The sequence below is a fragment of the Liolophura sinensis genome, chromosome 8 (assembly GCF_032854445.1).
Source record: "Liolophura sinensis isolate JHLJ2023 chromosome 8, CUHK_Ljap_v2, whole genome shotgun sequence".
Taxonomy (NCBI): Eukaryota; Metazoa; Mollusca; class Polyplacophora; order Chitonida; family Chitonidae; genus Liolophura; species Liolophura sinensis.
Genome location: NC_088302.1, coordinates 8,052,608 through 8,079,554, shown reverse-complemented (window position 1 = coordinate 8,079,554; position 26,947 = coordinate 8,052,608). Strand labels below are relative to the sequence as shown.

The window sequence follows — 26,947 nt, the reverse complement described above, 5'->3', positions numbered from 1 at the left end:
AGCAACCTGCAGATTGTCATGGTTCAGCCTGGTTGTTGCCGCTGTATATTAAGTGAAATATTCTTGAGTGTGGCATAAAACTCCATCTAAATAAATAAATAACTTATGGAGTTAATGGGTCAAGAAAAACCATCAGGTGTGTTAACTTTTAGTATTGGAGAGAACAGCATGCCCGGGAGGTCATGGGTCATTCAGCCAAAAGTTTAGTTCTCGCTGCAGCTGATTGGCCGAGGTGGAAAAGCTGACAGAGATAAGAGACTGTTGCCTTGGCTATTTAGCTTTACTCCTTGCAGTATCAAATTTATGATTTGTTTGGGCAGTATTCTGTTGTTGTTGAGAGGTTCGTAGTTTTTGCTCAGGAATGAAACAGAGATATGACTGTGTCAAGTCAGAACTATAAAATCCAGAATCCTCATGTATATCACAACTAATGTCCAGAGCCAAATGACTTTGATGTTGTAACTGAGTGATATTTAGTGATTTTTCACAGCAAAAATGTGGTTTTTATGCTTTTCTTGTCACAAAACTGAATGAAAAAGTGAAAAAAAAAGATCTGGATGGGCTGAAAAATCGGGTGATGGGAGATTAGATTTTTTTTTTTTTTTTTTTTTTTTTTTTAAAAAAGGCCTTAGATCAGTTTCAGTACATCCAGTACATCCAGTTCCATACATGTATGGATCTACGCAGTTGCAAACTTAAATGACGTCATGAACTGCAATCAATTCATCTCTTATAATTAGTAAGACATGGAAGGCTATGACAGATACATAAATGCATTGAACAGAAAAGAGCAACAGAAATGGATTAGCTAGCAGTTATCAGTCAAAAATGAAATCGCATTGTTTGCCAATACACTCGAAAAAAGTGTGGAGAAAACCTAGAAATTTCAAGCCTGGCTAGCCACACGTATGCTAACCAAAACGATGTATCAACTTACTATAGTTAACCGACTACAGTGGAGTGGATGTATGCAGTGCTAGTTTGGTTCAACTGTGACTTCTCACAACAGGGATATCCTTGCGCACTGATTTCTGGTTTAGATGCATTGGAATTTAAAACTTGTCTTACGCTGGTCACGACAGGACATCGGAATACGATACAAAAGGCCTTAAAATTGCTGTGGGTGTGGTGAAGTAGTGAAACGGGATTCTACATCGACAAAAACTCTGGAGCCAGTCATACATAAAATTGCACAAGTGAAGGTTATGGGGTTCAAAAGGTGTTAAAATATCTTGTTAGAATAAAATTATCTCAAAAAAATGAAGAAATTGCAATTACATGAAGATTGGGAATCAAATATCAAGATGACTTCGTTGTCATCTTTTTTGACTACTCTGTACATAACAGATCTCTTTGAAGTATAAATAGAATGCAATTCAAAGATCCAAAATGGCGGACGTATACATTGGTAAGCTGCTGCTTGTTACATTGGCTCAGACTCCACTGTCTATATACAATCTGCAGATCGTAAAAGCAAAAAGTAAACAGTAATCTGTCTTGTACAATTACCGTTTTATTTGCACTGAATGTCCTTTACAGTAGTTCTTCCTATGAAAAATCTTAGATACAAGTATTTACAATTGATAAACTTTGTCTTAACACGTTTTCATCAAACAAATGTATCCGTTACTCAATGATATATATCTGGCTTCACACATCTATCATACATGCAAACATATGTACACAAAAATAACCAGCCATAAAGCTATTGATAACTTGATATTCAAAGTGAAATAATTATCCTAGGAATAACACTTGAGTCAAATAAATAGATTTTCTCCTTCCATCCTTTTCATGTCCCATTTCCTATATTTAAATTAATTATAGCATTTTGTCACAGCTTCTTCACCTGGAGGAGTCTGGTTTATCAAAGCCAAAAAACTTTTTGAAGAGAGAGAAATCTGAGAGTTTGTCTGAAGGTGGGTTAATCAGTGGAAGGCTGCCCTGATCTGGTCCCCATAACTTGTCAAACTGGGGAAGTTTGTCTGCAAAGAACAGAAAATAAACATACCAGTCAGGAATTATAACAAAATTGTGAAGTTTTTAAAATTTTGCACATAGCTATGAATTTTTATTTTTTTGTTTGTTTGATTGGTGTTTTACGTTTTACTCAAGAATATTTCACTCGTACAATGGCGGCCAGCATTATGTTGGGAGGAAACTCAGGGGAACCCATGACCATTTGCAGGTTGATGGAACCCTTCCCACATACAGCCGGAGTTTCTTTTTATCTCCACGTACACATGTAGATACTAACGCTAGTGTTATGACATACTCATCACAGGAATGATTATCAGAGGATTCGATGTTTTAATTCTTTTTTTTTTATTCCAATATTATGGTGAAACATCTGAGCTGGATCATTTTAATTATAATGGATTTATGTAACATTGATTTTCAGAATTTGTCGTTTTGTTTTTTCCCCACCATATTACTGAAATATTTGGCAACGTGGTGTTCAGTCATGATCATTCATTCTTTCTATTCTGTAGAAATCATTAAATTTTGTCAGATTAAGTCTTAACATATCATGAATTCTTGTTTTCAAATATCTGTGGTAAACCTGACTATTACTACATGTACTTCTTTTAACTACATGTTTGTTTTTCCTTTTAACATATCGAAATCCCATGACATCAGGCCCACTATGGAAAAAAAAAACAGATCATTTACAGTGCATGATTCATATTTTACGTGACAAACCTTCATCAAGATTTGTGAAATTTTGAACCACTTCCTCCTCTCCAGCCGAGTTCTTCCTCGTAATGATAGTGTGGGACTTGTCACCAAGGGATCGGGTCACTGTGGTTTCTTCATTTCCTGCAGAGTCCCGTGACACTCGTCTTTCTTCTATTGTCTGAGTGAACATCAGAACATAATCTCATTATGACAACACAACCATGTACGTGTACAACAGAGTAATGCTGTACACTGGCACAAAAATATAGAAGGTTGAGCTCGAGTAGGGTGACATTGTTAGCAGTGTAGATAAATTCCCAGCTCTCACACCCCCTCCTCTAGAGAATGCACTACGTCAGAGGTAAAATGTACAGTTGAGCAAGTGTGAAAATGTAAACCCATTACCAGTTGTAAGTTGACTTTGACATGAACATTTGAACAAAATTTTGAAATTCTAGCTGACCTCTTTGGTACCATTGTGTGATAAACTCATGTTTTCTCACATGACACAGTGTTAGTTTTAGACAAGGACCCAAAACATCTGACATGCAGTTTCAGTTATATCTTTATCTTCATGTCTGTATAGACGTGTAGTTTAGAAGGGGAAAATCATCATCGGACATACCCCATCAGGCTTATGTATCTTCTGCACAGAAACACTGTGGAAGCCTGACCTCACCCTTGGCCTGTCACAGGGAGGCTGACGTGGGACGACCTCTGACCCCAAAGTTTCAAACAGCTTAGACAAGTCTCCCGCACTCACTTCGTTATCCAGATCTGTGAAGTGTGAAGTGAATATTTATCCCATAAAATCTCCAACATTAACAAGCAAACAGCAGCGAGTTTGATTTCATAACACAAGAGCTCGAAGACACTTTCATTCCGACAGTTTGAAGCTGGGCTGTGTTCAGCAATCTTTAAAGACAAACAGAACTTTGAAAAATGCACGTCTATTGGCATAAAACCTTTCAAGAATGAAAGCTTGTCTTTCTACATAACCCGCTCCTGCATTATTTGGTTTCTTTTGCATTATCCCTACATTATTTGGTCTCTTTTGCCACACATTTTCACAAATGGTCAGACTATCATAAAAGATGGTGAGTAATAATGATAATGATAAATGAAAATTCTTCGTCTATTTTCCTATTTTGACGGGAAAAAAAGAATCAAGTGTCACTGACATTAGGTTGCCACTGGTTTAGTTTCACTTTCTTTGTCAGGTATAAAGATCCAGGGATTTCCACACAGAACACTCATTAGAGGTCATCTCATGAGAGAGGAGTGACACTTTCTACGGAGACAGGGTCGGGACAGCTAAAGTTGAGGAATTGATGCACATTGAAAACAGTACCTTGGTCTTTTTTCTCATGTGATTTCACAGGATTCCAGTTTGGCAGACGAAACATTCCCTCAAACTATTTAAAACAAATCCAAGAATCAAATGCTTTAGGGCATGTTCAAATTAATCCTACCATGTAATCGAGGCAATAGCAAATGCACAATGTCTGACCCAGTTCCCATTAACCAATCAGCATTTCTTTATTTGGATAAATTTAAAGTCTATTTTTTTGCTTGAAAGTGTGAAACTAAAAACTATGGCGGTATTCCCTGGAATCACAGAATAAAGTTAAAACATTAATTAGTAACCATTTTCTTTTGGACGTCTTCATCTGTTTTGAAACTGTCAAGCCACAAATGAACAAGATAAAACTGCGCACAAAGATGTCCTAGGAAGGTGTGCTTCTCATGCCACTAAGCAAGATTTCTTTGTAAGATCATCTTTGTAAAAAAGTAGTTTGTGCACTACTTGGTAGTTTTCTTCCACTTTCTAAGCTGACAACCATCTTAAACATTGGAAGAATTACCGTTAGGTATAGCTCAAATAACAATTTATTCCATGATAACAACAATACAATTTCTCGTCACTTACTACAGAGGAACCTGGAAACGGCTGGAGAGGCTCTCTGGTATGCCCAGACTCCTCCTTACTGGGGTTGTCAGGGTTTGCCTTTAACATCTTGTCCCTTAGGTCTCCTCCATCAGGTGGACTGAGGCTGTTCTCTGGCCCTGGGGCTGTGGACAGGAACACCAATGTGCTGGGGTAGGAATTTATCTTTTCTGTCATTAGCGATAATTTAACCATTTCCTGTATATACAGCGATATACATGTAGCCTGTTTCTTCTAATTTTTGGGACACCTGGTCTGCTCCTTTTAGCCTATATACATATATGTGTAATTGTAGCAGGAATATTGATTTTCTTTTTTCTCACATGGTTAGACCATCTAATGAACACCATACTCATATCTTTACTTTTCCAAAAGGCTGGTAAAGAAATGTCATATTCTACTTTAAACACTACTAATATCTATCTCAAAAATTAGAAGAATTACGGTAACAGATTTACCATAATGGGTGACAGAAATAAGGGTAGTCAAGGCATTTGTTTCAAACAAACAAATTTTCTAGAGCTAGGTCTTGTATTGCCTTACAAAAGTTCATACAGCATGGGGTTTTCAGACTAACTTTGCCCAATAAGCTGTATGAAGTACAGGTGAAAGTAGCTGGTTTCCAAGATGCCTTAAACAGTAAATGATTTTCCGGTAAAACCTATCTGTTAGTAATTTACTGACAATATTTTCACCTAAAGTGCAGAACTTGTCAAGAGACACATTTTGCTTGATTCTGACTGATACATCCATCTTATTGGGCCACTTAAGAGATTTTTGTTTAAGTCTGATTAATTCTTTTTTCAGAAAAACGTAGTGTTGAAATCAAAAGTAGCATTTTAGTTCCTTTATGTGCTTGTGAAACTTTAGACAAGACGCAGTATAGGAAATTAAATTTAAGCCGAAAATCCAGCATAGGATCATAGAATTTAAAAAAACAATGTGTACAGTGTCATCATATACTGAGATGTTAAGCCTCAATCATTAATTCATCACATATATGTACTGTGAACATCACTATTAGTTTCATGTACAATTATGCAGTACTGTAAGTGTCAGAATTTGGGTCAGGGGGATTTGCCAAACTGAAAGGTATCGCTCAACGATCATAACTGGCTAATTTTATGGTCAGTCCAAAGTTGCTGTCACACATTTTGTTGATTACGTTCTTCATTCATGTTGTAAATCACTGTGAAATGGATTGGAAGATGTACACCTAGGGCATGTCTCACAAAGCGCACACAGTGCTGCATGCACATAGCTACTTTTAATGACGTAATACCTACAGTACTGGTTGCCATTGAAGTTGCGTGCTCGCAGCCTTGCACACGTTTTGTGAAACAGGCCCAGGTGACAGACAGTTAATAAACATGATAGCCTGTCACTGAATGTGACTAGTTCAGCAATACAAAGGCGTTGTTATCAAGCTGATGGACAAGTTTGAAAGATGGACCAAAATTTGTGAACAGACATGGATTAGAGTGCTCTTTCACGACATGTTTTCAATGATACCATGACTAGATAGGTATCTAGTCCAACACTTGTATTAATATTTACTCAAAGATGAAAACTCTGTCACTCCTAAGTTGTTGAACATATCCTCCATTTGCCTATGGATTTCTTCCATTTGTTGCATCATGTCTCCTTGAAAATGTCTGAAGATATCATCCATATTTCCAAAACCACCTTCATTTTCCTGATCATCGTCATCAAATGGTAAGACGTCCCTGAAAAATATACACAGAAAACGATATGAGAGAGCTCATACACTGAACATACAGGTGAACTTCTACTGTGATGATACGTTACTTGTGGGCTGGAGTAAAGTTCTACCAAGCAACAATTTTAGCCCAGATCTGTTATAATCAGATCTAGTGTGTCTATTTTCTGGACGCCAATTTTAAATTTCAAAAATGGAATTTAGAAGGCATACATAACCATAGGAATGGTGTGTTTAATGTAGAGGTTCCCATTTGACAAGCCAACAATGGGTTCACCTAGTCCATCGAGATGGACACAGTGTGCTTTTTTCAAAATTCTCACATTCATCGTAACACGGAGTCTCACTGAGAATCAATGTTACGATGAATGTCAATCAGGATGGACTAGATTCACTAAATCTACCTCCATATTTGATATTCTGACATTCATCGGCCCCCAGCTAGCTTTCCTCCACCATACACCTCGTCATCGTCATATGTGAATAAAATGAGTACGATGTAAAACGCCAATCAAATAAATAAAACAGTACATTTGGTAACGAAAACTGAACCATACTCAATGTGTTCACTTACGGTCTTGCAGAAATATCCTCCCGCGGTCGTATGCCAAAGAAAGATCGAAATATATCGTTTAGACTCATGTCGGCGGAGTAAATTTTCACCTCTATGTCTTTCTTCGCCCTTCAAAATGACGGGAAGGTAAAACAAGGCCTTCTTAACTCCGTTTCACCAACAGGCGGTTGCGTAAGCCGGTTTCCATCTTTGACATCAACAACAACGGGGCGGGGCTTATTTAAGGTCAGATGTCAGAGTGCGCACGACATGGGGTTCAGGGTTCACGAGGTCAAATCTGTCACATGGCTTTTATTCTCATTGACGGTCTAGCAGACAGTGCTGCTAGAGGTACTGGGCTGACAAGCACAACACATTGAGCTCTCTGCTTGACTTTCTGCCTGTCTGCATTCAAAACTTTGTTCGTCTTAAAGGCGACCGTTGACAAACTTTGACAAGTGACAGCCATGGATTACCAAAATGAAGCGGCAAAGACGGTGGAGAAAATGACAAGCTACCGCGCTGAGAACTCGGATGAATGGAAAACGGCGAAGAAGCATGTAAGATTGTCAACACGTGTTTTCTTCCGTACAACAATTACACTGGCTTCATGAAGACTTAATTCGTGTAAACTGGTTTCCTTTTAGATGCCCCCCTCCCCCTGGAGTTGTCAGTGGTTTAGCATTTTTTTTTTTTTTTTTTTTTTGAGCCAGCTCATCCATTATTTTAGCACTGTATTAAGTTGAACATCAGTATTTTGCTTACTAGTTATTAAAATGGATGTGTTTAACCACATTCCTTGAGGGAAATCGGGTAGAGTGGGGTGTGTGGACAGTAAGTCAGCATGATGACAAACTTGTAAATAGTGTTGTTCATGGGGAGAGTGCCTACCATGAATGCTCTGGTCAGATTTGAATAGAAGAAAATAGATTGTAGAAGAGAAAGACCAATAGCAGTCTTATGATAATGTATTTATCAGATGCATTTTAACCTTCATTTTACTTTACTTGTACTTTCACATATGCATTGTCTTTAACAATTGAACACATTCAAATTTGGATAGAAAAGTGTTATTACACAGCTTGTCACTGTGAAGTGTGTGTTTGCAGTGTTTAAGGCTAAAGTTATGTGCTGGAAATTATCCTCCATCGATGCAGTGCACAGTGCGCTGATTACCAGGTGTAAATTTATTTATGATGTATACACAACCCCTGGCCTAGTTATAAAGGCTGTATGTGGTGTAATAATTCTGTTACCCCATAAGTTAATCTGATGATCAGCTGTTCCAAGGATTACCAGATTTATATCATTTCTACCCCCACACCCTCAGGCATTCCTGAGGTTGAGGCCCCCCCCCCTCCACCATCCCCAAAGAGGTTGAGGCTATGTAGTAAAAATGGATTCTTTTAAAGTTGCATGTCCACCCCCACCCCCTCCTAATCCCAGAAGAGGTTCAGGGCTATATACTCCTAATGAATTCTTTTTAGGGAGCATGGTCCCCCCTCCCTCCCATCCCCAAAGAGTTTGAGGACTAAATAGTCCTAATGAATTCTTTCAACCACACCTCTCCCCCCCCCCCCCACCTTCCCAAATGAAAATTTGAGCTGCATTAGTATGAATACGTGATAGGAATTTAAACCAAGTAGATTCCTGACCACCGTGTAGAAGATCAAATTCATACATAATCTGATCACGGAGAAGAAAAAGAGCATGGGTTACGAGCCTGAACAGATGGTGTGATGTATGGAGAAGATGGTGTAGAATTTAACCGCTCGAGCGATCATTATGATCGGCGTAATTGCCGAGGATTGCCCCAGGGAATCACCTGGTCGTTGATACAGAGGTGATTGACAGGTCAGACTGCAATGGACGTGTGAATCTGAAAAGACTCACTGCTTGAGGACAATATTTCAGACATTGCTTATATATATTGTGAAATATTACAAATCAGGCGACGTGCTGCTTTGAGGATTTAGGCCATACACTCGTCTTTTGTGTCCAGTTGATAGCTTTCTGCCAACTTATTTCACCACGTTAAAATGTAGTGGGGAATTAAGTGGTTTAAGCCTGCAGTCTGGGTAAGTGGGACGTCTGGGGGGAGGGAGTGGGGGGGAGTAAGAAGGCTGTCTCTTGCCCTGTCTGCATGTCTTTACATTTGATGCGGGTTTGTGTGTGTATTATGTCTGCAGCGGACTTGTGATATATGTCCTATTACACAGCCACTTTATACCTGGCTAGCTCGCTGGCCACACACTTGGCTTTCAGTTCAAGCATGAAGTGGTAACAGTTGTTCATCCTCCACAAAGCTCCTCATCAATACTCCCCTAATTGAAAACTCATGCTCAGTTAAACAGTTACGTCATAGAGTTACATCATTGTTTGCTTCTCCATTCTTGCCCTTTTGCAGTATATAATAAAAAGGTCTAAAAAAAGAACAGAAAAATTGAGAGATGTTGGCCAGATAGTAAACTACGACCGTCAAATATTGTATATTATGTAGTCACAAGAGGCATTGGTAAAGGCCATGGTGAATTTTGAATATTTTATCTGATTTATTTTTTTCGTGTAGAACTGTGGAAATCCGCAAACATGTGATCCAAAATAGAACTGGAGACATACTTTGCATGCCTCTTTAAGAACCCTGGCAGAATTTTTTTCTAAACTTTTATGAGTTTTTTGTTTTTAGCCCTGATTTGGTTTGTTTGCCAGACAAGATGCTTTACCCAGGTAAACCACAGATATAACACATGGGAAAAAAATCAATTTGTCATTCTGTAGAAACTGCATAGCGGGTATGGTTGACGCAGGAAAGGTGTGTTCACTGCAGGCCTCTCTATTTTTCCACTGCTCAAGTATTGGACATGACTCACTTCTGGGCTAGAGACCAGCCGATCCAGTGGGCTTTATCTAACTGGGGCTGTGATAGGTGCGCAACTGCACCTGGGGCTTTGTTTTGTGTTTACTGTCTCAGCCTAACTCTAGTTAGCAAATTATCTATGAAAACAACAACATAAACTGTTAGGTGAAAATAAATATACAACAGCTTTACTGTATGTTTGCTCTTTGCTATTAGATTATAACATTGATAAGTACATGATCTAAAGTCCTTTTCATCTTTCTGGGTATGTGCTTTGTATTGCTGATTGCTCTACACAAAAAGTCCGTGTAAGAAGTAAAACTGTACAACATAATAAGTACAAGGCACAACATTACAGATTTCCCGCTTGAGAAGCTCTGAGAATGATAGAACTTAGAACTTATTTTTAAAGGAAAAGTATACCGGCTTTTGACCGCTCCTCTGGCCTGGTGTTTAGACGGTATGCCTTGAAGTCGGGAGACGCGTGATCAAACCCGGGGCGGGTCATACCAAAGACTTGAAAAGTGGTACTTGTTGCTGCCTTGCTTGGCGATCAGCACTGATAGGTTAGAGCAAACAAACAAGACTGGTTGGCCTGATGTCCATATAATATGTGACTGGGTGGAGTGTCATGTCTGGTGCCTTCGATATGATACTTCAGTGGAAACAGCACATTGGCAGCATGGACTAGCCACAAGATATAGGTACACACACACCTAATGACTCCTCATCGTTATATGACTGAAACATTCTTAAGTACAATGTTAAACCCCAAGCATTCTTTCATTCATTCTACCAGCTTTCCTGTTTCCTTAAAAATCGATGCAACTTTGTCAAATTGATCAGTATGAAGTACTGCTGAGTTGTCAACTGATCTGTTTAGGCTGTTTGTAGGCCCTATATCTTCTAATTTATGGGACACCTGGTCGGGAATATTGATTTTCTTTTGTCTCACATGGCTAGACCATCCAATGAACAACATACTCATATCTTTACTTTTCCAAAAGGTGGGTAAAGAAATGTAGTATTCTTCTTTGAACACTACTTACATCTATCCCGAACATTAGAAGAATTATGGTACTTGTGTGCTTTTACAAGATGTCACCACCAGGCCATACCAAAACCCTTGACACAGATTTGACTTCTGTATTGATTAAGAGTGAAGCTTGTGATTTTGGAGGCTGTTAAATAAGTACCAGTACTGTTTATCTAGAGTGTATCTAATACACAATCTTCTGGCAACAAAGTACAATTTATTTCATATTAATTGCCATTAAGCTGTAAAACAGGATTATGTGGGATAAGAAGATTTGGGGTTATTACCATGTTAGAACATAATATCTGTATGGTTTCAGAACAAATTTGACGACAGGCGATGATTATCCTGTTGACCCTCACTGACCTCATCAGGCCAACACTTGAACCACCATATCCTGGGTTTTGTCCCTATTGGCTTTGTTAGGTTTCAGATTAATCTGATTTATGATAAGTCCCAGAAATATAATATAATATCCTGTATGGCAAGCTGAAGACATACCTCAGTGTATACCTCAAGGAATTTTGTATGGATTTTCCCAGCCTACGTATATTTCTGTACTACTGAATATTAAAAGAGAAGAAAACTTAAAACAATGACACTATAGGCTGAAAAGAGCACATTTTTTTCTATCTGGTGGTGCCTGCGGCATAATTTTGCGATTTTTCCTCGCCATACACGTAAAGCATGAAAACGGCAAAGCTGGCATAAATCGCTGAGTCCATTGCGTCCTCCATCTGTAACACCCTGTAATTTATGCAGGGAGTGTGTTGCCTCTCAGCCAATGAGACTCGTTAAAACTGCCGGCTTGTTCATGTAAACTCGGAACCTACGTCCAACATTCCGGTTTCCCGATCGTCAATCGAAAAACGAACTGTACTGTTCGCTACCTTCTGGAGGAAGAGTTCCACCGGAAATGTACGAACTGCACTTCGGCGGTTTCCGACAGCAATTCTCCTCCTAACACACACGATATCAGGACTAGCTCTCAGGCAAAATGGAGTCGTCCACAATGGATTTTGACGCTGACTTTATTAATAATTTATCAAGTTGAGGTACATATTAGAATTTTTTTTATGGCATGCACCTGCGAGGAAATACATACATGGCATTTGTTTGATATTTGAATTTTCTTCTCCTTTAAAATTATCCACAAAAGCAGAGTCCTAAAGTGTCTCATTGTTACCCATGGTGTTATTTTACGAATACACTATATACCCTAAATGACTATAATTTGCATCCATGAGTGACTGGCTCTTTTTTCCTGATTTTGAGAGATCTATTGATTGTAGAAAGATGTTTTGACGTTTACCTGGAACATGGGATGATATTCTACTGGGAAATTGTAAGTTTCCCAGTAGAATGATATTTTTTTGCATTTATTTGCGTGTGAAAATTCATTTTTTGGGGGCAAAATTGTAGGTGATTTAGAGTAGGTAAATCAGTGTATTTTATCCAAAATATTCACACGTTTGCTTGCGGGTATTTGCTTATGTCATCAAAAGTTTTCCTGAATCTGTAAACCTGGATTACATTTTACAAAATTTTTTTTTTTTTGGCATATAGCAATGTTTTCACATCATCCAAGCAGCCAAATAAAAAGCATAAAAGAAAAAAAAAAACAATTTCTGGTAAATTGTTCTATTTTTCTGTTTAAAATAATCTCCACAGAATGAAATAGAATTAGTTGACCAAATTTTGAAGTCTTTAAAGGACCAGGCCTAGCGGTACATCTGTAAATCCTTTGTTGAATTACTTGCTAAGCACAGAGAGGCTCTGTTAAAAACTGCATTAACACCTGTCTTAAATAAATTAGGCACTTAAGGTATACAAGATTATTTATATTTAGCCAAAAAAGGCCATTGTTTAATTTTAAATTTAATAGGTGTCACACAATTTCCTAAGGGCAGATGGTAAAAAAAGAACAATTCAGGTGAAATATAATGTAGCCCATAAAGGCTACTACAACTTGTCACACACAAATGTGTTAACATATGTTCATATGTATAGCTAAATACATACATGCGAATAAGAAAAATGTACCAGTATGATGTGCCAGGGGATGACTAATACAGTGTACTGGAAAGTATACAGTTGTAACATCTTTAGTGTTTTGATACCCAATACAGTCTTTTGCGGTGATTTCTTTTGTGCTACTTTAAACAAATTGTAAGTGATATCTTGAGAATGTTTCTCTTGCTGGGAGACAAGTTGTACTTGGAGCAGGGGGTGAAGACTGATAACACCTATGTATAGGGAAAAGGTTGAGAAGTGATAAGCTATAGACAACGAGGCTCTAGAGGTACCTCTCCAGCCAAAGGAGCTCTCCTGCAAGAATGAAAGCTGTTTAATTGTACTACAGTTTAGGAATATAACTTTGACCAAATATTGATTTTCTTTATTTGAAAGTTTTAACAGTATGTGGTATAGATTGAAAATGTTGCAGTTTTTGCGGAAGGTGATAATAAATCAAGGAAGTTGGGTTTATACTGCAGTTCAACCAGTATATTAGTCTGTTATAGTAGGGCCCCTTTAAGAACATGACACACTGTTATTGTAAAGTTTGTACTTTTTAGTATTCACATGTACAAATTTACATCTACATTCTGCATGCTTATAACAGACTTAGATTTAAGAGCATACACTTCCAATACTTACAGATTTTTTTCTATCTTTATAGTTTTTAAAAATCATTTTCATACACCCTTTTTTAATGTTTTGACAAAATGTCCCAAAAATCAATTTATTGTGTTTTGAGGATTTTTGTTTTTGTGTTTATCCAACATTTTAATCTGTTTACTGGGAAAAGTAACAAGATTCTAGTAAAAGGCAATATTTTGTTTCTTCATTTAGATGGGCATTTTTTATTTGTTTTCATTTACCGTTCTTTAAATTTTCATGCATATATTTTACTGTATGAGTAAATACCCTATCTTTTGTTATCAGTTTCAGCGAAGCTATGCATTTTGGTGACTGTTTGTTGATTGTATAAATGTTACATAGGCAGTAAGCTGAATGTACATGTAATATGTAAACACAGGTAAATGCTGCTGTAGAGATATTGGTGAGAAACGCCCAGTCTAGCTGCTGGCATCAGTATAATCACATATTCATAATTTACTCATACATCAGAAGGCTACTGATTCAGGTAATTGGTGACATAAAAGAAATCTTAATGACATGCAGTACCTTAAGATTAGATACCAATTAAACAACATCATTATAACCAAAACTCATCTAGTTCTTATATGGAGTAGTGAGCTGCCTTGTAAAAGTTGGATGGTACAGGTCTGTAGACTGAGAGTTACTCATAGCAGATTCACTATATAGATGTGAGTAGACATGTACATAGTTATTGTTACCTAGCTTGTTTCTCATAAGAAGACTTGAGATTGCTTGATCTTGTCACTAATAAGGCCTACTCATGCTATCCCGTGTCTTTACCCACTTACACATGATGATGGTGGCAATTAGCAATTCGTGGAGTTTTATTTCAATTGAGACGTTTTTCGACACCTGCGTGATTACAGATTGTCACTGGCGTCCTTAAATGTGTTATCCTACTTTCACGAAGACAAGGCCCCTTAAAGGTCACATCGGCTTTATTTTCTATTCCAATTAGGTAGTTTACGCCCCATGGTAACAAGTACAGGTATACTCGTGCGCCAGGCACCTGTCCTGTCGTCTTTTTTAACAACGCTAGTCCGCGTGTATAGACTTGTCATGATTTATTTGATAGGGGCTGGCCTATCTTACACCTATTCAGGAGGGTTGTTTGAGGGCGTTGGGGTATCAGTGGGTGTGTTTGTGTAGGATTGTTGAAGTGTGCAATGGTCACACCAACTCATGTCAATGGACTAATTGCACCATAGCGCAGGCAGTCACATAACCTCGCATAATCTCAGCAATTTTCACATGATTGACTCAAGGTTATAATATATATGGCTATGACATCAGTATGATTGGCTCAAGGTTATAACATATGGTTACGACATAAGCATGATTGGCTCAAGGTCATAACGTATGGTTACGACATCAGCATGATTGGCTCAAGGTCAGAACGTATGGTTATGACATCAGCATGATTGGCTCAAGGTCATAACGTATGGTTACAACATCAGCATGATTGGCTCAAGGTCAGAATGTATGGTTATGACATCAGCATGATTGGCTCAAGGTCATAACATATGGTTACGACATCAACATGATTGGCTCAAGGTCATATCATATGGTTACGACATCAGCATGATTGGCTCAAGGTCATAACATATGGTTACGACATCAGCATGATAAGTCTTAATGCACTTAATTTTTACACAATGAAATATAATTATAAATCAGTGTATGTAATTTTGGTGCATAACTGATATGAGCAAAAACAGGAAACAAACAGACTTTAAATGTCCAGGAAGATGAGAACTGTAGTGATGTGTGATTGGCCAAAATAAAGAAGTATCAAATGAGACAATGTTATTTTTACATGTTATTAAACAAGCCATCATTTTTGACAAGCAGCAAGCAAATGTCTATTTTTCAATTACACATGTAATTACTCAAAGACAAAATCCTTTAACACCCTGCCCACTGACATGCCTCTTTAAACAAGAATAAGATAGTCCTGACCTAGCTTTGACCTTTGGTCAGTTATCGTAATCTTCAGAAATAATCTACATCATGGTTCTTAAAATTTTTGAGACACCGGATCGGCTCTGCTCTTTTTAGCCAATAAACAAATCATTGTTACAGGAATACACAGTGTCTCTTTTCACACATTGTTAATACATCTAATGAATAACATACATCCATATCTTTACTTTTCTGAAGAAGCCAGACGAGAAATGTAATTTTTAGCTTTTAACACTTCTAATACCTGTTTTAAAAATAAGAATTATTCTGAGAACGTGTATGTTTTCAGTAAACATCCAGTATGTATCCAAAGACCAGTATATATATATATATATATACATCTAGTCCTAAATCGTTGCAGATTTTTCTGTGACTGACAAACTAATAAAGAAGTCTGTGGATCAAGTTCTGAAGCAAACCCTGTAAATAACATCTTCAGCCAATTAAACCCCGAGAAGCTGTGTTATTCATCATATTGTGACTAGTGAGTTAATTGGCTCTGACAAAGGCATATATATATATGATATGATTATCTCATTAGAACTAACGTACCTGTCTCAATGTTTCTGTGACGCAGATTAACTTTTGCTAAAAAAACACACCTTTTTTTTTGCATACTTTTTTTAGTCAGAATGATAACAGATATCCTATTCCTTTTTAATGAGGGAGTTATTAGAGCTTATTAACAAGGGAAAAAAGAACAAAGTGGCTGTGATGAATAACAAAAGAACTGTCGGAAATGCTTACAAAATTATCTGCTACTAATGCGTGTAAGGAAGTTGCCTACTGAAAAGTTTGACTGTAGTACATTCTGATGGTGGGATTTATGATGTGTTATTGTTCCACATGTGTTTCGCATACAAAGATTATTTTGACTTGATGGATGTTAAACATAACACATTACTTGTTGTCAGTCACACAAGGGAGTTGTTCAATTCCGGAAACACTATTAGAAGGGTAGCTGTCTGAATACGGATACGGTATATAAATTCAAGTGGGTATGTTTTCTACTGACCAATCCCTCAAGGAAATTTATACATCCTGATTGATACTTCATAGTTTATCTACCATGGAAATTTGAATCTGCCGCATAAATCAATCACCATTCCCCTGCGAGTTTAAAGACTATACCAGAGAGTACTTCAGGGAATTTCTCTTATTGTTTGTTCGTCTACATCATGTATGTGGCATTCTATATTTATGGAATGCTGTTGCAGTTATTTTGGATCGTGCAGAATCCGTATAATGTGATTTTCAGTGCTGATCGATGTTTGCTGAATGTGATTCAGTCTCTCTCCATGTCAGAATGATGTGATTTGCAATTAAAGCAGTTCCTGGTCTCTAGTAATATGGTGATCACCCTGGTGTCCATGTAACGTGATTGTCTGTCAACAGGTGTCGATATAATGTGATTGACTGCCTTTCATATTAGGTGTGGGTTCGAACCCAGCCTTGGACAGGGAATTTTGTAGATTCCCCTTACTCTTTCTTCTTGTGAGGCATTAGCCAGCAGAGACAACTAACGATCGCAGATGCTTGTATGGCTGTTAAAACAGTCTAATGTTAATTCTTTGAAGACTTACCATCCACTGATATAGTGTGCATGCATGTATGTGTGTGTCACATTTGGGAAAGAAACATACGTTGTGCATTAATAAATTTTATTAGATTAACGCTTTGATCATTTCTAGGCACAAAGAAGCATTGTAATGATGGTATGATCGATTATTATTAAATCATTCTAATTTGGGTGTCTGTAATAAGTTGTTTTTGACATGAAAATGCCACTTCTGTAATTAATGACTGATACGATTTCATGTTGCAATAGGAGACATTGTCACAGTTTTTGACACAAGGAATATTCTGTCAGATAGCCTGAGATAATAGTTTTGACAGCTTGGGAATATATCCTGGAACTGAAAGTTACATATACATTCTGACATATTTGTTTCTGGTAATTTTTCTCAAAATAGCATGCAAGGACATTCTAACCACATATCTTGCAATATACTTAAATGTAGTCAGCTTAAGGAGTGATGTGGGCTAATAATAAGTGATATTCAACACTAATCTCATTGTCTGACATGCATTGAATCATCATTATTAAGATAGGTATCTTAGTTTTGTTGAAATTGTGTACTTCTTGTATAAAGCATGTGGGAAGCATGTATGAAGCATGTCTGTGTGTTCACAGCACTTACATACCTGTATGTCCAGAAAAAGCTTCAAATGTTAATAATTCTTTTTGCATTGAGAATTCTGTCTATAGGAGCACCCAAAGTCGACATGCATAGTATGTAGCCATATCATGAGAATCAGTCAGGCGATTAGACCAGTAATGATGCATGGCTTATCAAGACAGTTCCATGATATAGTCATTGAAATGACAAAGCCTAGGAAGGAAGAGGCATTGAGTTTGGCCAGAACATTCTGAAGGCCTAAAAGGAAACTTTTGGTGTGCTTGATTGCATTTATAACATGTGTTGTTATGTGCACTAGGCTTACAATACTAGTGACACTTAAGAGTTCCCACACACCATGTATATATACCTTCAGGCTTACAATCCCAGCTTACAATACTACTGACAGTTCAGCATCCCTACACACCACATATATATACCTCCCGGCTTACAGTACTACTGACAGTTCAGGATTCTTACACACCATGTATATATACCTCCCGGCTTACAATACTGCTGACAGTTCAGGATCCCTACACACCATGTATATATACCTCCAGGCTTACAATACCACTGAGAGTTCAGGATTCCTACACACCATGTATATATACCTTCCGGCTTACAATACTACTGACAGTTCAGGATCCCTACACACCATGTATATATACCTCCCGGCTTACAGTACCACTGACAGTTCAGGATCTCTACACATCATGTATATATACCTCCAGGCTTACAATACTGCTGACAGTTCAGGATCCCTACACACCATGTATATATACCTCCAGGCTTACAATACTGTTGACAGTTCAGGATTCCTACACACCATGTATATATACCTCCCGGCTTACAATACTACTGACAGTTCAGGATCCCTACACACCATGTATATATACCTCCCGGCTTACAATACTGTTGACAGTTCAGGATTCCTACACACCATGTATATATACCTCCAGGCTTACAGTACTACTGACAGTTCAGAATCCCTACACACCATGTATATATACCTCCCGGCTTACAGTACTGTTGACAGTTCAGGATCCCTACACACCATGTATATATACCTCCAGGCTTACAGTACTGTTGACAGTTCAGGATTCCTACACACCATGTATATATACCTCCAGGCTTACAGTACTACTGACAGTTCAGGATCCCTACACACCATGTATATATACCTCCAGGCTTACAGTAAGCATGCCATGATTCTTTCTGAGTCCTACTCCAGGGGTAAAACATTGAGGAGCTAAGTAAGTATTAAGTTGAAACCAGGCTTAAATCTTCATGTAAATTTCATCTAAATGGCTATATGACAAACTTCCAACAAAAGTTATCGGTAAAATACAAGGCTTGCCTCTTAATACAATGTTGAACAACTTGCACGCTTGGAGTCTCTGAAATAAAAATTAATGCAGATGAGCATTGATTTAAACAGAAAATGCTTCAGGAATGAGGGTTAGGAGTGGATTTATTTGACTGGTGTACCGATGTTTTAGCTGTTGGTGTGTAATTACAGTAATAGTAATCCCTTAAGATCCGGTCAAGAGAAAAGAGGAGCATTAAGTTATGCTGAGCAAACAGGAAGTGCATGTATCACATGATTAGAAGAAAAAGACAGGAGTACCCAAGCCTACATAATGAAAATATACATTGAACACCCATTCCTTTCTCATTTGAGTGCGTCTAGAAATGTTCCCATTGTTCTCAGGAATTTAGAGATTACGGCATAAGACTATGTGAGAGCTTACATTGTTTGTGTGGATAACCCTTAACAACGCACAGTTTTTCTCCTTGGCTTTGAATTTTACGTGCTCTTGTAGTTTGCCCATGAGTGATCTCAGGAAGGTTTTTGAATTTCAGTTGTGAGGTCATCTGAGACACAACTTCATTTTTGAACATGGTATTTCCAAGGATTTCCTTCCATTGTTATTAGGAAATTGGATGCAGTAAGCAGTCTGTGCATTCTCTGTCATCCACCATAAAAATGATGTGGCCACTAACCTGCCTCCACCACCCATGTAACCAGCAATCCACCTCCACCACCTACATAACTACCAAGCCACCTCCACCACCTAGGTAACCACCAACCCGCCTCCACCACCTAGGTAACCACCAACCACACCTCCACTTCCTTTGTAACCACCAACCCGCCTCCACCACCTAGGTAACCACCAACCCCTCCCACCACCTACGTAACCACCAATCCGCCTCCACCACCTATGTAACCACCAACCCACCTCCACTACCTATGTAACCACTAACCTGCCTCCCCCACCTATGTAACCACCAACCCGCCTCCACCACCTACGTAACCACCAACCCGCCTCCACTACCTATGTAACCACCAACCTGCCCCCACCACCTAGGTAACCACCAACCCCTCCCACCACCTATGTAATTACCAACGCACCTCCACCGCCTACATAATCACCTACACGCCTCCACATCCTATGTAACCACCAACCCGCCTCCACCACCTAGGTAACCACCAACCCCTCCCACCACCTACGTAACCACCAATCCGCCTCCACCACCTATGCAACCACCAACCCACCTCCACTACCTATGTAACCACTAACCTGCCTCCACCACCTACGTAACCACCAACCCGCCTCCACTACCTATGTAACCACCAACCTGCCCCCACCATCTAGGTAACCACCAACCGCTCCCACCACCTATGTAATTACCAACGCACCTCCACCGCCTACATAATCACCTACACGCCTCCACATCCTATGTAACCACCAACCCGCCTCCACCACCTAGGTAACCACCAACCCCTCCCACCACCTACGTAACCACCAATCCGCCTCCACCACCTATGCAACCACCAACCCACCTCCACTACCTATGTAACCACTAACCTGCCTCCACCACCTATGTAACCACCAACCCGCCTCCACCACCTACATAACCACCAACCCGCCTCCACTACCTATGTAACCACCAACCTGCCCCCACCACCTAGGTAACCACCAACCCCTCCCACCACCTATGTAATTACCAACGCGCCTCCACAGCCTACGTAATCACCTACACGCCTCCACATCCTATGTAACCACCAACCCGCCTCCACCACCTACGTAACCATCAACCCGCCTCCAACACCTACGTAACCACCGACACACCTCCACCACCTATGCAACCACCAAACCCGCCCCCACCATCTGCGTAACCACCAACCTGCCTCCACCAGCTATGTAACCACCAACCCACCTCCACTACCTAAATAACCACAAACCCGACCCCACCTTCTTCGTAACTACCAACCCGCCCCCACTTCCTACATAAACATCAACCTGCCTCCACCACCTACTTAACCACAAACCTGCCTCCACCAACTACATAACCAGCTACACGCCTCCACCACCTACCTAACGAGCAACCTGCCTCCAACACCTACGTAACCACCTACACGCCTCCAACACCTACGTAACCACCAACCGGCCTCCAACACGTACATAACCACCAACTGGCCTCCACACACTCCTTAACACTGATGCAGAGTTATGAGTTGATAGTTTGTGTAATTCATATAAGCAGAGCATGTCTAACTGACTACAATGTTCAACTCTAACTAGAACCTGTATGTCTATTTGATCACAGTCCTTATAACTTAAATACTGTCTGTCTAGGCAATTGTCTTGTATCATCAGAATATATTGTATGTCTTATGGGCATCTAGATATAATAGAAATGTGAAATATTTTTCCATGCCTCTTCTCTATAAATACATTGTGACTACGTTAACTGTGGGCCACATTCAACACTTCTCCTGAATAGAAACATGTCTGCATTCACAAGTTGTGTACATGCAGTTGGAACACTCCTGGTATTTTATTATGAGAACAGTTACTTTGGCATACTGATGAAAGAATGGGAAGAGGGTCTCTACAGAAGGGTCACAGATCATTTTGCTGATAGGCCTGAAATTAATTCTAAATAGTTCCAGCTCTTATTTTAGAAACATAATATGTGAATAAAATTTAATTTAACTTGAGTATATATTAATATACTTTAAAGTCTTGAAAGCAAAACAGGTGATTGCACATCTGATTTTCAAACTTGATGGTTTCTGTTACAAACAGAAAGGGATAGGGTATGCCTCTACAGCCTCTATATACTTTGTTGTGTTCATAAACAGTAGTGAGTGGAAATATGCATAGTGTTTATGTCAGGCAAATGTTGATGCCGAATCCCTTGTTTTTTAAAACTGGCTGTCCACCTTTTGCTTCTTTTTACCCCTGAAGAAATTGTGGACAATTTCTGTAGGAAATCAAATCCTTTGATTTTAGTTTGAGGTACAGGTTTGAAAATATGCCTGGGCTACTTGTCATGGAGAGGGTCACATTTTTGCCTTGTGGATATTTTTTTGTGCTTTATAAGTCAATATTTGCTTTGCCAGCATGAGATTCCTGAGGTATATATTTAGCAAATCCCTGTCTTTGTTTGGGCCTATACTTGAGTGTTTGTAAGTGGTAGAGGGTCATGTTGCATATTGTATATTGGCCAGTGATAAAGGGGATCACCCTGTGACACCACCAGCTCTGGTAAATAAACAGCAAACATACACTGTGGAAATGAATCTGCTCATCTTTCTGTCTGTCTGCCAGTTTGTGGAATTAATTATGCTTTATGCCAGAAATCCTTAACCTTTTTAGATGTGAGCAGTGTATAATTGCCATTTTGAATCACTAAAAAGGTTAAAAGAGTGCATCATAATTATGATTTATTAAGGAAATCATGTGTAGTTTCATTCATAATTTTTGAATGTACATGGACTTGCATGGCTAAAAATTATTTTTTATTTTTTAAAACTTCTTTTCTTTGTCTATATGTTTTACCTATACACATTGGAAGCTGTTGAGAACTTAAACTGGTGAAACACTGCCATCATGATTGTTTGCTATAACTGTAGACAAAGCAATGGTTTGAATAAGATTTGAAGTCCATCACCTAATAGAAAGAGGCTACAGTGGTTCATCACAGTGTTGGTCTATAATAGTACAGTAAAAACAGATAGCAGCATGACTGTGCAAAATGATTGTAACATTTTGAGGTGGTCGGCATCCGTTAATGCATTCCTGGAGATACCGGGTTTAAATTTAGCAAGAAATGATGGACCTAATTACATGTAATGGCTGAAGATTTTGAGAATTTGGGGGTATTTCTGTGACAAAATGCCACACGCACTTCCTGGTCTAACCAGGTCATCCGGTTGTAAAAATCAGGTTGCTATTATTATGCTGTCCTTGGTGAATTGGTGAGGACACATGGTTTCTGTATGACTCACCTGTTGGTCTGCATGGAGATCTGGGAAAAAAAAGTGCTACAGTCAAGACACTACAAAATAACAAAGCAAACTAAGGTGAGAAATCTGCCCGCTTAACGCTGCATGCCCTAAATCTTCAATGCCTGGAGTCGAACACTGAAAATAGTGTCTGTAAGCATGTTGTCTGATCTGGACATCACATTGTTTTTAATATAAGTTCACATGCAAATGCATATGGGTACTGGAGCAATGCATTTTATTCTTCAGAATCTCACGAATTATGTTCTCAAATTGTATATACTTAACTGGCCAGATATGTCGAGGGTTTAAGGTAGATGCTTATTTTCTTTTTTTTAATTGTTCAGTACTTAGTTAAATTTTTTCTGCTTGAAAGGTTTTGAAGAGGTTAAATGGCTGGGAAATTTAAAATTCGGTTCAGAGAATCGTTTGCTAGACTTGTTATAGAAGAAGAGTTGATATGGTAGCTTTTCCCAGTTCTGCTAATTCTATCGTGGAAAATGTAGAGGTTTCCAGTGCAGATGAACTAACGCCCAGCTCCTCCTGGGAGTGATAATCCGCATTGACAAGAAGCCACCTTAAGGTTGTTGAGCCAGGTTTTAGATATTAGACCACATGAAGACTTGATTCAATAACATTTTGGATCCATCCGGTTGTTTTTTCCAGTTTGTGTTAACAGACAGAGTGGCTGGTCAGTCTCAGGTGGGTCAGCTGTCCCACTGACGGCCGTCCATGTGTGCCCGCAGGCTCTGACGGAGGTATTCTAATCTTCGGAGGTACACTGATCTCAGAGGATCCTCGATCAATCTAGGTCAAGCCTCTTGACACAAGCATTTGTTCGGCACAATATCTGCAAATTTGATTAGCTTTTGTAGGTGGCAGTATTTTTTGAAGATGGTCTGAGGACCAGTTGTTGTTTAGCAGGGAATGTTTTTATTGGGTTAAGGCAGCTGTGGAGGGGGTTGGAGAAGATTAAGTTGTAGTTACCCAAATTATACCAGGGCCAAATTCAGCTTCTGCAAGTCACATTCTCTTCTACCATAATGTGGGGGGAAAAGAAGGAATTAATGAAAACCATGTTTGAATCAGGAAACCTGTGGTTGAGAAAACTGAAGTTGAACTGTGTCTCATTTTGAGTTAAAAAACAAGGAATTAAGAAGTTATATTGAATCACATAGGCCTATTTTCAAGAAAAGACAGAATTTGAGTCATCTTAATTTGGGCTGCCATGATTATGAATATTTAAAAAATTGCTGATATTTGAACCCTGTTTACATGTTTATTCATGTTTTATAATTACCATTAGAGCATTATAAACAGTGATTTGATTGAATGATCTTGGTACAGTGAATAGTTTTAGCTCTGCTGTGTTAAACATGACAGGCCAGCTTTTACATAGAGTCAGCAAAACCCGAAAAACAAGCAGAATTTTGTCAGTGGCAAGATATATTAGGAGGTAAACCAGAAGTGGGTCAGTGCTTTTGTAAAGCCATTCCAGGACCCAGTTGTTCGACAGTGGATTAACTGTTAAGCCTGGTATTAATTTTAGTCTGGACTTTAAATCACGTGAGATTTGTACTAGAATAAGATACCTATTAAGAGTTAAGTCTGGATTAACATTTAACTCACATTTTCAAACAGCTGGGTACAGAAGCTTGAATAAGTTTATAAGAACATCTGAACATGAGTGAGTTTGTCAGACAGAGTTGTTTCGCCTAGCAATTATATTTTGCAATACATAAAATGAGGATTAGAAAAATGTGATCAAATGCATATATGATTGATAGTATCAGAAAACAGCATTTTTGTGATGATTTCCACTGAACATGTATATATGTTTTCCTCCCAACTTCACCTGGGCAGTTTGTTTTCATGCACATGTAGTGTGTTTTGTGTGTACAAAACCTGCCCTCCCAAATGTGCGTGCCATGGACTGAAGCTTGTGTCAAAACCCTTGTGAGTTCAGAAAGTTTACATATTTGTCTGCTGTTCTTTTAGTGCAGTACCAGAAGGTTGCCTAACAGTTGCACAGTGCGTTGTTTATGTAACACACTTTTAGAGTCACTTTAGTTTTTATGTAATCCATAGTGCCGTATTCATTACATTCTTAAAGGTGGAATGTCTCACTTACAATGGTATGTATAGGAGGGCCTCTAGCTAGTCAGTCCTAAGTCAGCAATATCAGTGGTGCCTGCCTGTCATCTGGCGCTCATTACCAGCTCATTCTGGCCAAAATTACACCTAAACATAACCACACTTTGTCCAGATATTTGCCATACCTGAGGCCTGTGCAGAGTCCTTATCCCTCTCCCTGATACTGTAAATATAGTCCCCAGGAAGTATAAACTGTTAAGCCAGCTTAGCCATCAGAAAATCATTATTTCGGGTGCTTAAGAGATTAAGGTGTTGCCCTGCTTTTAGAACAAGGAAACTGGGCATGTGTGAATGTTGTCTGTTGTTTGATCAGATCTTGAAACAAAACAGGAATGACAAGTCCTCACAGAGCATAAATTTTGTCCCAATTTAGCTGACTCAATATAAAACATTTCTCTAGATAACATTCTTGTGACTCCATAACATATAAGGTTGCTAGACATCTTTGGATATAACTAAATAACTTGACAAGGGTTATAAACTCTGATTTTATTAAAGTTACGAAAAACCACACCGTTGCAGTAAAAGGTGATGCTGGAAAAAGATTTTTTTTGACTGGTGATTTTGAAGTCTTTCATAATACAGGTTGACTATAAAACTAGTCTCTTATGCAACCAGCAATGAAGTTAATACACACACCTGTGTTTTTGGAAAAATCTTATTCAGTCAGTTTTAGCCATTTTATTTGCCTTTTCTGATGTACAAATTGCTTCTAACATTGAAGTGAAAAAAGGTGAAATCCTCATACAGCCAGGTGATTGCATGAACGAAAAGATCAAGGTCATAGTACAAAGGTGCCATTAATCTTTATTTTACTGAATGAGTGTGGAAAGTTCGAGCGGTTTGCTTGAGGCTGTCTTGCCATGCTCTCTGGAGAGGCGCCCCCCTCCACCCCTTCTACCCCCCACCTGGGTGGGTTTGCTTATGGCTATTAAGTGTGCGCTCATGTAGAACCGAGCCCAGACAATCCTCAGTAGATCCTCAGTATAATCAGAACACTTCTATCAAAATCACTTAGTTTGTTGTGACTAAATCCTCTTGTTAGTGGAGTAATGTTTGTTGTTGAGCCTGAAGCGGAGATCTGACAAAATTCCAGGCATTTTCCCTGTCTTGTCTGACTGTAGCTGGAGGCCTAACTTGTCCTGACTACTGTGAAACAGGTAATGGGGAGGGAGGGGAGGCTGTCTGTCAGACAGTCCGGTTGACAGACCAGCCACTTGAGACAGGACTGGTTTTAAGCACTTAGGTACAAGTGCAGTGCCTCATGTTAAGTGCCCTGGTGTAAAATACATTCATATATACAGGTGTAAGCAATGAAACCTTCAGTTTCTCAATTAAAATTTTCATTTTTCTTAATAAAACACGAGGTGTATATAATCTAAGTTATGACCAAGATATTTGTCTGTCTGTTGCTTTAACACGCATAAGGAATTTATGTAGTGGTAGATTTATGGGGTTTATTGGGTTTTTTTCTTTTGCTAAAGTCACTTTACCAACTTGAGCAACTAAACAAGTTTCATGAGTCTGGGCCCAGATAATCATACGCTGGGGACACTTTCACAAAACTGGTCCTATTTCTTGTAACGTTGTGTAAAAGACGTTGACTTGGCTATTATATACTATCATAAAGCGACGTCATTTACAACAAAAGTTACGAAAACTTGACTAATTTTTTTGAAAATGGCCAATGCTGTAGTTTTACACATGGTAGTTAATAGTTGTAGCCTTGGTTGTTCAGGTGTCTGGTTGTAACTGGGGTTGATAAGGTATCTGGCTGTAACTGTGGTTGAAGAGGTGTCTGGTTGTAACCGTGGTTGAAGAAGTGTCTGGTTGTAACTGTGGTGGATTGGATGTCTGGTTGTAACCGTGGTTGTTGTGATGCCTGGCTGTAACTGGGT

At 38.8% G+C, this 26,947-nt stretch overlaps 2 protein-coding genes across 2 annotated transcripts in view; one reads left to right on the top strand and one right to left on the bottom strand.

Annotated features, from left to right (window-relative positions):
- Positions 1–1,498: 1,498 nt before the first annotated feature.
- On the bottom strand, positions 1,499–7,109 carry LOC135473146 (HCLS1-associated protein X-1-like). The gene is made up of 7 exons (XM_064752981.1): positions 6,922–7,109; positions 6,185–6,354; positions 4,610–4,752; positions 4,031–4,094; positions 3,305–3,456; positions 2,704–2,857; positions 1,499–1,985 (listed from the first exon to the last, which is right to left on the bottom strand). Exons 1-7 carry the CDS (start codon positions 6,987–6,989, stop codon positions 1,846–1,848), a joined length of 891 nt encoding a protein of 296 aa, XP_064609051.1. The 5' UTR covers positions 6,990–7,109; the 3' UTR covers positions 1,499–1,845.
- Positions 7,110–7,253: 144 nt separating this feature from the next.
- The window catches only part of LOC135472253 (stAR-related lipid transfer protein 5-like), a 62,110-nt gene continuing 42,416 nt past the window's right edge, over positions 7,254–26,947 (top strand). The window contains exon 1 of the mRNA XM_064751666.1: positions 7,254–7,460. Coding sequence (XP_064607736.1) covers positions 7,368–7,460 — 93 coding nt within the window. The 5' untranslated portion in view covers positions 7,254–7,367. The remainder of the gene's footprint in view (positions 7,461–26,947) is intronic.

What these genes read in the sequence shown, in the direction of transcription:
- LOC135473146 (XM_064752981.1), bottom strand. Translation starts at nt 6,989, where the DNA reads ATGAGTCTAAACGATATATTTCGATCTTTCTTTGGCATACGACCGCGG. An exon ending in ACATGAGAAAAAAGACCAAG is followed by an intron (nt 3,457 to 4,030) that starts GTACTGTTTTCA and finishes CACACTTCACAG; the next exon opens with ATCTGGATAACGAAGTGAGT. An exon ending in TTTCACAAATCTTGATGAAG is followed by an intron (nt 1,986 to 2,703) that starts GTTTGTCACGTA and finishes TGTTCTTTGCAG; the next exon opens with ACAAACTTCCCCAGTTTGAC.